The sequence below is a fragment of the Colobus angolensis genome, unplaced genomic scaffold (assembly GCF_000951035.1).
Source record: "Colobus angolensis palliatus isolate OR3802 unplaced genomic scaffold, Cang.pa_1.0 Scaffold128, whole genome shotgun sequence".
NCBI classification, from domain to species: domain Eukaryota; kingdom Metazoa; phylum Chordata; class Mammalia; order Primates; family Cercopithecidae; genus Colobus; species Colobus angolensis.
In genome coordinates, this window is record NW_012114030.1 from 2,054,162 (window position 1) to 2,067,072 (window position 12,911).

General features: G+C 59.3%; 2 protein-coding genes across 6 annotated transcripts in view; one reads left to right on the forward strand and one right to left on the reverse strand.

Annotated features, from left to right (window-relative positions):
- DOC2A (double C2-like domains, alpha) overlaps positions 1-5,524 on the forward strand; it is a 6,891-nt gene extending 1,367 nt beyond the window's left edge. Inside the window, exons 2-12 of one of the 2 annotated variants that reach the window (XM_011933537.1) lie at positions 69-155; positions 823-1,100; positions 1,501-1,580; positions 1,777-1,851; positions 1,941-2,050; positions 3,728-3,854; positions 3,938-3,997; positions 4,080-4,243; positions 4,351-4,432; positions 4,519-4,615; positions 4,697-5,524. In XM_011933537.1, the coding sequence (XP_011788927.1) occupies positions 836-1,100; positions 1,501-1,580; positions 1,777-1,851; positions 1,941-2,050; positions 3,728-3,854; positions 3,938-3,997; positions 4,080-4,243; positions 4,351-4,432; positions 4,519-4,615; positions 4,697-4,842 (1,206 nt within the window). In that variant the 5' untranslated portion in view covers positions 69-155; positions 823-835 and the 3' untranslated portion in view covers positions 4,843-5,524. The remainder of the gene's footprint in view (positions 1-68; positions 156-822; positions 1,101-1,500; positions 1,581-1,776; positions 1,852-1,940; positions 2,051-3,727; positions 3,855-3,937; positions 3,998-4,079; positions 4,244-4,350; positions 4,433-4,518; positions 4,616-4,696) is intronic. The other variant, XM_011933538.1, reaches the window with a different exon arrangement.
- The window catches only part of INO80E (INO80 complex subunit E), a 10,245-nt gene continuing 2,580 nt past the window's right edge, over positions 5,247-12,911 (reverse strand). The window contains exons 4-8 of one of the 4 annotated variants that reach the window (XM_011933536.1): positions 10,220-10,298; positions 10,016-10,127; positions 9,523-9,639; positions 6,379-6,468; positions 5,248-5,817 (exon numbers count right to left, since the gene is read on the reverse strand). In XM_011933536.1, coding sequence (XP_011788926.1) covers positions 6,400-6,468; positions 9,523-9,639; positions 10,016-10,127; positions 10,220-10,298 — 377 coding nt within the window. In that variant the 3' untranslated portion in view covers positions 5,248-5,817; positions 6,379-6,399. Of the gene's footprint in view, positions 5,818-6,378; positions 6,469-9,522; positions 9,640-10,015; positions 10,128-10,219; positions 10,299-12,911 lie in introns of all 4 variants that reach the window. The other 3 variants (XM_011933532.1, XM_011933531.1, XM_011933535.1) reach the window with 3 other exon arrangements.

Genomic DNA, 12,911 nt, shown 5'->3' on the forward strand with positions numbered 1-12,911 from the left:
CGCCTCCACCTCGCTCACCCCCTCCTCCCCGCACTTTCTCGGCGTTCCCTCCCTCTCGGCTCGCACAGCCGGACTCCGCGCTCTTCTAGCCGGCCGCCGCCGCCCAGCCTGCGCCCGCCGTCCCCCCATTGCCTGGGCACCTGTTGGAGGCAGAGGCAGGTGCAGGGGGCTGGGCAGGCCGGGGGCGTGAGGGTGCGGGGGAGAGTGCCAGCCTGTGTGCGCTACGGGGGTGTTCGGCTCTCCTGCGGCTGCAATTTCTGGCTCCCCTGGGGAGTCAGGGGTGGCATCTGAGGCTGGGGTCTCCACCGGGGGCTGTGGTGAGCGAGCGGGGGAACCAGGCAGGCAGACAGGTCCTGGGGCTGAATGAAGGGACAGTGAGCAGTGGGAGCCTAGAGGGGTGGGTGACACCTTGACTAGACCAGCGCCTGGTGCAGAGGAGGACAGAGCCTACGAGAAACAGAGGCGGGGCTCTGCAGGGTCCCTTGGGGAAGAGGCAGGCTCAGGAGCAGAGGGGAGCCCGGGAGGAGAGGAAGGAGCTGGCAAGATGATACAGGGACAACCCGGAGGTGGGTGGGTGAGGACGGGGTGGTGCAACTTCGACTTCTGCGGGGAGTGGGTTGGCAGCCCAGCCCCTGTGGAGCCAGCATGGGGTCTGCAGGGCCCAGGCCTCCTGCCTGCCACCGGCTGGCACAGGCCACCCTCTCCCTCGACACCTAGGAAGGGAGGCTAGTGAGGGCCCTGCAGACCGAGGAGGCTGTCGCCTGGCCCTCAGCCAGAATGGCTAGGTATGATGGGCTCACTGGCTCACACACCCTCTCCCAGCCAGGGGTGCTGCATGAGGGGCCGCAGGGGCGACCGCATGACCATCAACATCCAGGAGCACATGGCCATCAACGTGTGCCCCGGGCCCATCCGGCCCATCCGCCAGATCTCTGACTACTTCCCCCGCCGGGGACCAGGACCTGAAGGGGGCGGCGGGGGCGGCGGGGAGGCCCCCACCCATCTGGCCCCCCTGGCTCTGGCCCCCCCTGCAGCCCTCCTTGGGGCCACCACGCCTGAGGATGGTGCGGAAGTGGACAGCTATGACTCGGATGATGCCAGTGAGTCTGGGGGCTTGGAGGCCCCGTGTGCTGGTGGGGGTCTCCAGGCTTGCGGTGCAGGGGGAGGGGGACGGGCCCTGCTGGCTGTGCATGTAGGTAGGGGAGGAGGGCAGTGGTGGGGGGGGGGTGGCAGGGATGGCTGCCACAGCTGCAGTCGGTGTGGAGATTACAGCTTCAGCAAGGCTCAATATTCAGTATTTCTGCTGAGACACTCCACCACCCACACAGCCCCAGTTGCGGCCGAGCCAGGGACCCAGACGCACACACGCATGGGCCCACTCAGCCTCTTGCACTCACACTCGCCGGCTGGCAAGAGAGAGAGCCAGCCAGTGCCCACCTGCTGGCCTCTCACACACACCTGTCTCCAAACCGACCCATGCTGCCTTTCCTTTCTCTCCAGCCGCCCTGGGCATGCTGGAGTTTGACCTTCTCTATGACCGGGCCTCCTGCACTCTGCATTGTAGCATCCTCAGGGCCAAGGTGGGCACTCCCTGCTGCCCCAGCCCGGGCCGGTTTGCGTGCAGCCCCCAGAGGGGGCCCATTCCTCCTTCCCTTCCCAGGCCTGCTCCTTCCTCCTGCCCTTGCAACCCCCTTCTGGGGTCCTCCAGGGTCCAGCTCTACAAGAGGGAGAAAGGTGCCAGGAGCCTCCAGCCCTCTCCCCTGCCCTCCTCTCCAGGGCCTCAAGCCCATGGATTTCAATGGCCTCGCCGACCCCTACGTCAAGCTGCACCTGCTGCCTGGAGCCTGTAAGGTAACAGCCTCCTCTCGCCCTGCTCGGCCCAGCCCGTGCCTCCAGCCCGTGGGGCTGGAGGACAGGTATTGAGAACCTTTCATCCCCAGGCTAATAAGCTAAAAACGAAGACTCAGAGGAACACACTGAATCCCGTGTGGAATGAGGACCTGACGTACAGCGGGATCACGGATGATGACATCACACACAAGGTGCTCAGGTGAGGGCCCCCCTCCCCACCACCCAGGTCCAGCAGCAGCTCAGGGACAGCTGACATTGTAACTGCTGCTTGGTTGATCTATGTCCCATTAAGCCTGTACCTCTCTGATGCTCAAGAACCATCAGCAGCTCCCTAGCCCCTTTGGCAGCAGGCCAAAATACTTCCCTGCCATTCCTGCCCCCCAATATCTCCTGCCAGCCAGGTGCGGTGGCTCACACCTGTAATCCCAGCACTTTGGGAGGCCAAGCTGGGCGGATCACTTGAGGTCAGGAGTTTGAGACCAGCCTGGCCAACTTGGTGAAACCCCGTCTGTACTAAAAATACAAAAATTAGCTGGGCATGGTGGCATGTGCCAGTAAATCCCAGCTACTTGGGAGGCTGAGGCAGGAGGATCGCTTGAACCCAGGAGACAGAGGTTGCAGTGAGCCGAGATTGCACCACTGCACTCCAGTCTGGGTGACAGAGGGAGACTCTGTCTCAAAAACAAAATATCTCCTGCCCCTCAAACAGAGGACTCCCTTCTTCCAACTGGCCAGTTCCACAACTCCTGAACTTACCTTGTTTTCTATCTGGAGAGCTCCTTCCTGCCAGCCTAAATTCCGCTCATTTGAGGCTCAGTCCAAGCTCTGGCCCCTCCCAAAAGTGTTCCTGGGTTGCCGAGACTCCTCAGAGCCCTTGGCTGAAGTCAGACCTCTGCAGCTTTGGTCTGCCCCTTCCGTGCCTTGAGTTCCCCTAAAATCTCTTAAGGAGTGAAGTCTTCAGGGACAGGGAACTTGCTCCATCATCTCAGGAGATGGAGATATGAGGAGAGTATTCCCTCAAGTCAGGTAGCGGGCAGCGAGACCCAGGCTCTGGAGAGACCTCTGCCTTTGTGCTTGGATTTGCATTTGGGACCTTCCCTGATGGTCAGGGCTGTGTGGCAGGGAGGCCACCTTGGTGTCGGGTGTGCGGGTGGAATGGAGGGGAGGCCAAGAGGCCAAAACCAGAATGAGACCTAAAAATGAGCGCTCACCAGGGCCCAGCCTGGGCTTAGTATGTTCACATTTCTTTCTTTCCCTTGACCATCTCCATTTACAGATGGGAATTGAGGCACAGGGTGATCAAGTGACTTGCCCAAGGTCACACAGGTGGCTCAGAAGTTGCAGGGTTGGGATCTGCCCATCCTCCATGCCACAGATGCCCAACCTGGTAGTGGGTCACTGCAGAGGCAGGGCAGGGGCTGCAGGAGGACAGGTGGCCGGAGAGCGATCATTTCTTAGTGAGTCCCTGTGGGGCTGGCTCTCTGCTGCATGCAGGAAAAGGACAGGGGTTCCTGAGCAGGCATGGGGTCCTCGTCTGGCTGTCCAAGGCTCTCACGGCCTGTGTCTATGGCCACATCCACTGTGGTGTTTGGCTCCTGCCCCCAGGCCCTGAATGGAGGCAGTGATCGGGGTGCTCCAAGATTTCCGAGGGCTTCCCACAATGGCCGAGCACGTTCTGATGGACCAGGGACAGCCGGTTGGCTGCACAGGGAGGGACAGAGGAATGGGCAAATCTGCTTGTCCTTCTCAAGTGCCAGCCTGTCTTCCAGATGAGACGTAGTGTGTAGGGCAGAGCTGGGCTGGTTCAAGGCCCTTCCTACACCCCAGAACGGGGCTCAGGTACCCCAGAGGCCCTGACGCTGCAGTTCCCCACCAGGATCGCCGTCTGTGATGAGGACAAGCTGAGTCACAATGAGTTTATTGGGGAGATCCGCGTGCCCCTCCGCCGCCTGAAGCCTTCGCAGAAGAAACATTTTAACATCTGCCTCGAGCGCCAGGTCCCGGTGTGTGTGGGGGGCTGCAGGGGCGCCGGGGGAGGGAACCCTGGGGAGGCCAGGCTTCCAGAACCTTCTCTTTGCCCCCTCAGCTGGCGTCCCCCTCTTCCATGTCGGCTGCGCTGAGGGGCATCTCCTGTTACCTGAAGGAGGTGAGGCATCTGACAGGGATGGGGATGCATGTGGGTGGGAGGCGGCAGGGGCCCAGGCTGACCCTGCGTCTGTGCCCCGCAGTTGGAGCAGGCAGAGCAGGGGCCGGGGCTGCTGGAGGAGCGCGGCCGCATCCTGCTGAGTCTCAGCTACAGCTTGCGGCGCCGGGGACTGCTGGTAGGCATCCTGCGCTGCGCCCATCTGGCTGCCATGGATGTCAACGGTTACTCGGACCCCTACGTCAAGACGTGAGCCCTCACCCTGACCCTCTCCTCCCCAGGGAGCCTGCCCTGGCCCGAGTTGGGCCTGGCCTGTCCCTGACCCCTCAGTTCCTCTCCCTCCACCCCACCTCTAGGTACCTGAGGCCTGATGTGGACAAGAAATCCAAGCATAAGACATGCGTGAAGAAGAAGACTCTCAACCCAGAATTTAACGAGGTACCCGGGTGGGGACGGGATGCAGAGGGAGGCCAGGGAGGGGCTGGGGAGCCAGCTCACGAATGGGTGGCTGGCCTTGTTCTCAGGAGTTTTTCTACGAGATAGAGCTCTCCACTCTGGCCACCAAGACCCTGGAAGTCACCGTCTGGGACTATGACATTGGCAAATCCAATGACTTCATCGGTGAGGGAGGAGCTGGCTGAGGGTGCTGAGGGAGGGTGAGTGGCAGGGAGGTGGCCCTGACCCTGCCACTTGCTCTCCCAGGTGGCGTGTCCCTGGGGTCAGGTGCCCGAGGCGAGGCTCGGAAGCACTGGAGTGACTGCCTGCAGCAGCCGGACGTGGCCCTGGAGCGCTGGCACACCCTGACCAGCGAGCTGCCCCCCGCGGCTGGGGCTCTGTCCTCAGCCTGAGTGGACAGCAGTGTCCTGGCACAGGCCCATCAGGCCGGGTGCAGTACCCAACCTTCGCACGAGTGTGTTGCACGTTTACATGGGGTGGGCTGCCCCCACCCTGCACTACCTGTCTTATTTCTGTGAATCTCCGTGACCTGGGTCTGTCTGCTCGTGAGGGGCTGTGGAGTTCTATATTCATATATGCAAACCTCCTGCCTGACTCGCTAGTCCCTGCAAATATGCAAAGCCCCCATCCTCTGCACACCCGGGCAGTGCTCAGAGCCCGGCCCCAGGCCCCCACGCTCCTCGCTCCTGCCTCTCCACGCTGCCCCGTCCCTCTCCCCCCACAGGGAGGAGGTCGGATTAGGGGAGGTTCAGAGGAGGAGAATGCCTCAAAAAAAGAGAAAAGGACAAAAAACACACCCAGAGCCACTCCTTTAATACAGAAACTTCATTGCAAAAACCTAGCCCTGTACAGCTGCCCTTTTAAAAGGGTGGCCATCGCAGGGTCTCTGCCTCCCCAGCAGGTGGCAGATGCTCCCGGCCACTCGTTTAAATAACTGTCCCCTGGAGGGGGCCAGAGTTTGAAGGCAGGGCCCTTGCCACCCTCCTGGGGGACACCCGTGCATGTTTACGCCTTTTCTGGTTGTGTCAGTGGCCGGAGCATGGCAGCTGGGCGTCAATAAACACCTCTGAGGAAGCTGGGCTCGTGTGTGCTGGCACGGGGAGGGTGCTGGGCAGGGCTGTGGTGGGCATGGCATGATGTCGCGGTCACTCCGGGATGTCGATCACCAGGTCATCGTCCCCATCCAGGGCATCATCCCCGCTACCTGCGTCGCTGAACATCTGCCGAGGGACCGTGCTCAGGATCGTCGGGGGGGGCATCTTGGGGGGTGGGAGGGGGGTCAGGGCTGTCCCGACCCCAGCCCCAGAACCCCGGCCAGGGAAGGTCAGCGGTCCTCCCACAGGGCAGTCAGGGGGCCCCACCGCCATCTGCAGCAGGGGAAGAAACACAGGGGGCTAGTCAGGGAGGCACTGGGGCCTCAGGAGACTAGGCCCTGCCCCCCAGGGCAGCTCTGGGGATGGGGAAGGGGCCCTGGGCACAGCCAGGCCAACCTATGCTGCACTCAGGGCCTGCCCGCCCCCAGCCCCTCGAGAGCCTCAAACCAGCAGGTGCCTGGGGGTGGTGATGGAGGTGAGATGAGGGGATGGGGTGCCTCACAGGAAACCGGGAGGGAAAGGTCCGGCCCTGCCCTCTCCAAGGAGGTGCCTGGGCTGCCCTGAGACGGGTTAAGCCAGAGGCGGAGTCAGCCTGGAGTGCTTGCCTGCCTTCCACTGGGCCCCGAAGGTGCCACCTGCCGCCACTGGCTTCCTCTCCCTCCTCCTCTCCCTCTTCTGCGGAACTCACTGGTTCGGCGCAGGGTATTGCAGGCTGCCTGAGCCAAAAGCCCCGGTGGCTTCTCTGCCCCCCAGAAGCTTCTATCATGTCTTGGATGGGCCCCTCCTCGATATCCCCGCAGCCGTGACCTAGGCCCAGCCCTCCTCTCAGCTCACCTGGGCTGCGGTCCCAGCCTCCTAACTGGACTCCCTGCCTGCAGCCTCTCCCAGATCCAGCTCCTCCGCACTGCAGCCAGAGCGCGCGCTCTAAAACACAGACCTGAGCGCGTCACCGCGCCACTCAGGGCCTCGGGACGGGAGTGCTGCCTGCCGGATGACAGGCGGCCCCTCCACCTGGGCATCCTGCTCTATTTGTCAGAAGTCCTGCTTTGTCCTCTGAGGCTGGGAAGTGGACTCTGCCCTGCCCAACCCTTCAGCACCCCCGGCTGCCAGGTCCTCACAAACCCTCCCCAGAGAGCTCTGTGGGTCCTCCGCAGTCCCCATGCTTTGTCGGTGGGCACAAACTGGGCACAGGCTGTGTGCCAGGTGGTTTCTGTTAATGCCCTCCCAGCCCCAGGACACTGGGGAGCGGGGAGAGGTCACGTGCCAGCGGAGGAGGCTGAACCTGGTGTGGACATGGAGGTCCTGAGGCATAGGCCCGCTGGGTTCTGCGGGGCAGTGGCAGTGTCCAGTCTGGCCCTGGGCTAGATGCTGGGTGGGCTGGCAGGAAACACCATGTGTGGTCTCCAGTGGCCCTTCTGAGTGTCACATTTGGCCCTGTGGCCTCTCTGCTTCCTAAGGAGCCCTCACCCTCATCTCCGCTGCTGGGGTGGCGTGGGGGCCAGGGTGGGTCAGGCCTTAGGGTATAGGAGGCTGGCAGGATGGGTGACAGGGGGTCCAACTCTGAACAGCACCCCCACGCCCTGCACCAGGCCCCCACATGTACACACGGGAGCAGACGTGTGTGTGACTGGAAAGCACTATCCCCTTCTCTGGCCACCCCCTCTCCCTCCCCACTGTGCGCAGCATGTCCCACCCTGGCCCGGACTTCCTCAGTGGCATCCTCTCAGCCTGACTGGCAGTGGCTCACGTTTCTCTGTGGTTTACTAGGGGCCAGGCATGGGCCAAGCGATTTTCATCCCTTCACTCACATTCTCCACACAAGGACGCCACTGAACAGAGAAAGAGAGCTGTGGCTCCAAGCGTGAAATGACACACTGAGGTCGCATGGTGAGTACTGGAAGAGCTGGGATTCAAAGTCGGCCAAATCTGCCTCAGGTCTGACAGAACCAACCTGCTTCTGTCTTCACAGTTATCCCTTCTCTGCTTGGACTCCCTTCCTTCCCTCTCCTCACTCCCCTGACAGTAACAGACAAACTCCCACTTCAGGCCAGTGTCCAGGCCTTCCATGCCGCCGCCCCACCTGGTTCTTCTTGTCAATTTCTTACCACTCCTGCTCTGGCCCAGAGAGTGCTTTCACTGTGGCCCTGGCTCCCTTCCCACCATGACTTCAGCCAGGAATATCCAAATCCACTCACCCTGGGCTCACACGTTCTCCTCGCTGAGGCCTTTCCTGGCTTCTCTCCACCTCCCCCGACAACTATGGACCTGGGCCGCCCTCCCAAATCTTCTCTCCAGAATGTCTAGAACTTTGCTCCCAGACACAACTCCGCTTCAGGACTCAGCACCCAGCCAGAAAGCCTCCAAGTGCCCCCTCAATGCTGCGCCACTCCCCAACCTGCCCACCACCCCCTTGCTAAGGACCAGGGCCAGTACTGTCACCTCTGCTACTCAGGCTCAAGAGGTGAAGCCTCACAGGGCCAAGGTCACACGGAGAAAATGGCAGAGTTGGGATTGAAGCTCCAGATCCTGTACTCCAGACCACCGCAAATGCGGCCTCTCATTCTGCTTCTGGCTCCAGAACCCTGGGAGCCACCCAGCTGGTCCCCATTCCGCTTTGCCCCTCAGCCCATCCCCATCTCTCCCAAGGCTCACATCTACCACCAGCCTGGTGGCTTCCAAACGCACAGCCCCTCACGGGCTGCTGTCTAGCTTCCTTTCCAGGTGGCACCTGACACATCCGCGGCCAGACTCAGCTTCCCTCCAAGCCTGTGCTCCCACAGCCCTCCCATCTCGAGGGAGGGAGACTCCACTCTTGCTCAGACTAAAGCCCTGGAGGCATCCTGGCCTCTCTCCCGCACAGCCCACACGGGGTCCTCCAGGAACTCCCACCCTCATTCTCCGAAATGGGTCTGCAGCCCCCTCTGGACCCTCTGCCCTCGGCCTGGTTTACCCCGGTGGCCTCCTCACTCCCATCCCAACTCACCCCACCGCCCACCCAATCTGTTCTCTGACCACCAGTGTCTGCAATTTTGTTAAGATGCAATTAGATCACTCGTGCTTCATGCTTGCAACCTGTGCCCTGCCAGGGAACTGCCTTCTCCAAGGCTTCATTCACAGCGAATCCTGCACACTGGCGCCTCAGGAGCTCCCCTCTGACCTGCTCCAGGACCCACTTCCCTGTTTACTTTCCTTCCCAACACGGACTCCTTCCAGACCCTCGAACAAGCCCAGCTCACACCCTCCCAGGGTCTCTGCCTGATAGAAACACTGCCTAGGAGCCACACGGTTTGCTGCCACTTCCTGTAAGTCTCTGCTCAAAGAACATTCCAGACTGTTGGGCCCTAAGTGTCAGCCTCGTCCCCCCGGCGTCCCCGTGCTCTGGACCTCACTCTGTTCTTCTCCACAAGTACCTATTTTTCTAGTACGTTTTCTACCTATCTTGCTAGAATGTGAGCTCTGTGAGGGCAGGCACTGGTCTGCTTTGTGTACTGCCGTGTAACAGGAGGTGCTCCAGGGGCGCTTGCTGGTCGTATCGAGTAGGACCACTAGCCTTATCAGTGCCAAGCCTAGGAGGCCTAGAGGGTAACAGAGACTTGCTGAAGGCCACGTGGTTTCTAATAGGCAGTCTTGACTTGACTAGATCCAGTAATCTTGCCCTGGTCTGGGGCTACCTGGCATCACAAAACACGCCCCCCACCCCACCCGGGAAAATGAGCCTGGCCCTGCTACACTGCAGCCATGAAAGGGTGGGACCCCTGGCATCCGCACGCCAGGTCCCCCAAGGCTGGTTCTGCCCTGATTTGTCTCCATACAAGCCTGTGAGCTGAGATTTCTCTGATCCGCCCCTCAGTGCTAAGTGCTGACTGGGTCCCCAAATTAATCGTTCATGATTCTCTGACAGGCCCCCGCCTTGAGCCTCCCTCAGGTGGCTGTCCTCCTGCCGTCCTGCCCCTCCCTAGCGCCCCCACATCAGGGTACCTTGAGTTTCCGGGGCAGGCGGGGCCGTTTCTCCCGCTTGGGCCTCAAGGGGCTGGGCTCGGGCAGCTGCAGGGCCAGGTAGTCAGAAGGGAATGGGGGGTAGCGGGGGGAGGCCAGCTGCGGGCGGGAGCGGGAATGGAGATGGGAGGCGGAGTGGACCGGGGTGAGGGTGGGGAAAGAAATGCAAACAGGAGGAAGATGGAAAAACAAAAGAGATGGTGATGAGTGCGGCTCCCGGGGCTCCCGAACACAGGAGGGCCAGCAGGATGCTGTCCTGGGCTTTGCTCTCCTCAGTCACGCCTGGCCCCATTCCTATACCAGAGAGAAGGGGGCAGCCCCCACTCACACCCTCCATGGGACACTTGGGCCACACCCGGACAGATGTCCTGAGTTGGGCAGGCCTTGCCCGGAAGCCCAGCCCCTCTGCCCAAACGACGCCCACCTTACTCCCAGGCATATTAGTTCACCACTTCCCACCCTGACCCCAACTCACCGAGCTCAGGTATGGGGAGGGGACCCCGGAGGCCTGAAGGGGAAACCCTGTTGAAGGAGGCAGGGAGAGGCTGGAGGGAGAGGGGGCCCCCCCCAGCGGAGGGCTTCTCTTCCTGGAGAAAGGACAGGGCGGCGTCAGAGGTGGCTAGGAGCCCAGGCGCCCCACCTGACCCTCCCCAGCGAGAGGAATGCATCTTCTTCTCACCTCTTAGGGGCCGGTGTGTCAGACAACTTGGGTGTCCCCTCAGTCTCGCTGTTATCTGATGATGCAGTGGCATCTGAGTCTGTGATGGGAACAGATGGTCAGTGGGGCTGGGGGGATCCCAGTCCATCCCAGAAGGGTATAACCTCCTCCACACTACAGAAGGGCACTGGAGGACCAGGTGCAGGGCTCACGCTCAGAATCCCAGCACTGTGAGAGGCTGAGGTGGCCAGATCGCTTGAGGCCAGGAGTTCAAGAGCAGCCTGGACAACCTAGTGAGACCTCATCTCTATTAAAAACAAAAGCAATTATCCGAGCATGGTGGCGTGTGCCTGTAGTCCCAGCTACTCAGGAGGCTGAGGCAGGAGAATTGCTTGGAGATTGAGGCTGCAGTGAGCTGTGATTGTAACACTGCACACTAGCCCGGGTGACAGAGCAAGACCCTGCCTCAAAAAAACAAAACAAACCAAAAACCCAACAGAAGGGCTCCCGGGGGGGGGATTCTGACTCACCAGCTAGTGGGCATGCACATGCACCACACACCTGAGCTATCCAAGGGAGGCCCATAGCCTCTCCAGCCTCCCCAGCGCCCCTCCCGCTCTGATTCCTCCATAACACACCTGCCACGCATGGCCAGGGTGCCGGGCTCCTTCCCACTCACCACCTCTCCTTGTCATCAGATCCAAGGAAGGATGGGAAGGGCAGCACCTCCACTTGTCACATGAGGTCACCGAGGCTCAGAAAGTAAGGTGTGAGGCTAAGACTCTGACTCCTTGGCTATTTGATGCCACTGGTTCCTTGCCTCTGAGCTGAGCTGTCTTCAGCTCCTGCCTCTGCCCCACTCCCCATAACCAGGGTCCTATTCACCCACCCCTGAAGTCCTCCCCTTCATCCACTGCTCCCCACGGCAACTAACACAGGTCAGGCCACCAGCATGTCAAAATCACCTGCTAAGCAGTCTCACATCACCCTGCCATCCACTGTCCACCCCCAACCCCACAGTGAGCTAAATCAAACCTGGTCACATCCTTCTTGATGACATCCCCTACTACCTGCACGAATTCATGATGCTGCTTAATCTGGCTTCAACACACCTTTCCGATCAACTAACGTAACTGTATTCTTTACAGCACACTAACCTATTTCGTCAAAAAAGAAATGTATTTCCTAGTTCAGTGCCTCTGCCTAGAAGAGCCATCTTTCATGGAACAAATGACTGATACACCTATAGAAGCCATTACCAATGTCTCTGCTCAAAGAGACCCTTTAAGAAGCAGATCAAATACCACCGCCTCTGGGAAGTCTTCCAGAATCCCTCAAGCCCAATTAACTGCAGGCTCTCCTGGAACCCTCTACTCTTACTCATCATGGCTGCGCTCACAATGTGCTGAAAAGTATCATTTGCACGTCTCTCCCTGGCCAGGGTGTGGACCTCCATGACAGGAGTGGGGCTGATATTGCTGGCCTTTGCTCCTCAGATGCAACCCACTCTAGCCATGAACATGCTGGGTCCCACCTCCTGCCCTGAATTCCCCTCAAACAGGATGTTAACTGGAAGACCCTAGGGAAGGGAGAGGCAGGGGATGAGAGGCTACAATAAAAGCCAAACCTCCTACTATGACCTACCTGAGTAAGCCCCTATTTCCCTAACCTTATCTACAATCCTCCTATAATAGCAAGCGAACGGGTATCATGCGTTCTGACAAAACAGTATGTCCCAAAACGTGGCTGGCTACTACATGCCGATCCCTGCCTCAGACCAATGTTTAAAGGCACCTTGGAGAGAGATGATTCTACATGACATGGCTTATGAAGGCCCCACCCAGGAAGAGGCCCACAAATGCCCACCTTAGGGTTTTTTCAAACTGTGGGTCTCAATCCGTTAGTGAGTCATGAAATCAATTTACTGGTGTGCAACCAGCACTAAACGAAGGGAAAAAAAGCAATCTAAAAAGTATCAGGATGAATTGGATACAGTGATCTTAAAAATGTTTCATTAAACTTTGCTTTGTAGGTATGCATGTGGGGCTCTGGTTATGATGGAAAATATAGTTAATTGCAGACAATATTCAAATAAAGGGATGAAAACAGTGTTCTCTCTTTTTCATCCCTCTGCTTTTCAACCAAGCCTGGCCTGTTCTTACCTCAGGGTAGCTGCATTTATTATTCTGCTGGGGCAGCTCCAGCTCACTCCTTCACAAGATTGTTTTTTTTTTGGACGGAGTCTTGCTCGGTTGCCCAGGCTGGAGTGCAGCGGCACAATCTCAGTTCACTGCAAGCTCCGCCTCCCAGGTTCATGCCCATTCTCCTGCCTCAGCCTCCCGAGTAGCTGGGACTACAGGTGCCTGCTGCCATGCCCGGCTAATTTTTTGTATTTTTAGTAGAGATGGGGTTTTTCTTTTTTTTTTGAGACAGTCTTGCTCTGTCACCCAGGCTGGAGCACAGTGGTGCTATCATGACTCACTGCAGCCTTGACCTTTCAGGCAAGGGATCCTAATGGTTCTGCCTCCCAAGTAGCTGGGACCACATGTATACACCACTATACATGGCTTTTTTTTTGCTTGTTTAATTAAGATGGGGTCTCGCCAGGCGCGGTGGCTCAAGCCAGTAATCCCAGCACTTTGGGAGGCCGAGACGGGCGGATCACGAGGTCAGGAGATCGAGATCATCCTGGCTAACACGGTGAAACCCCGTC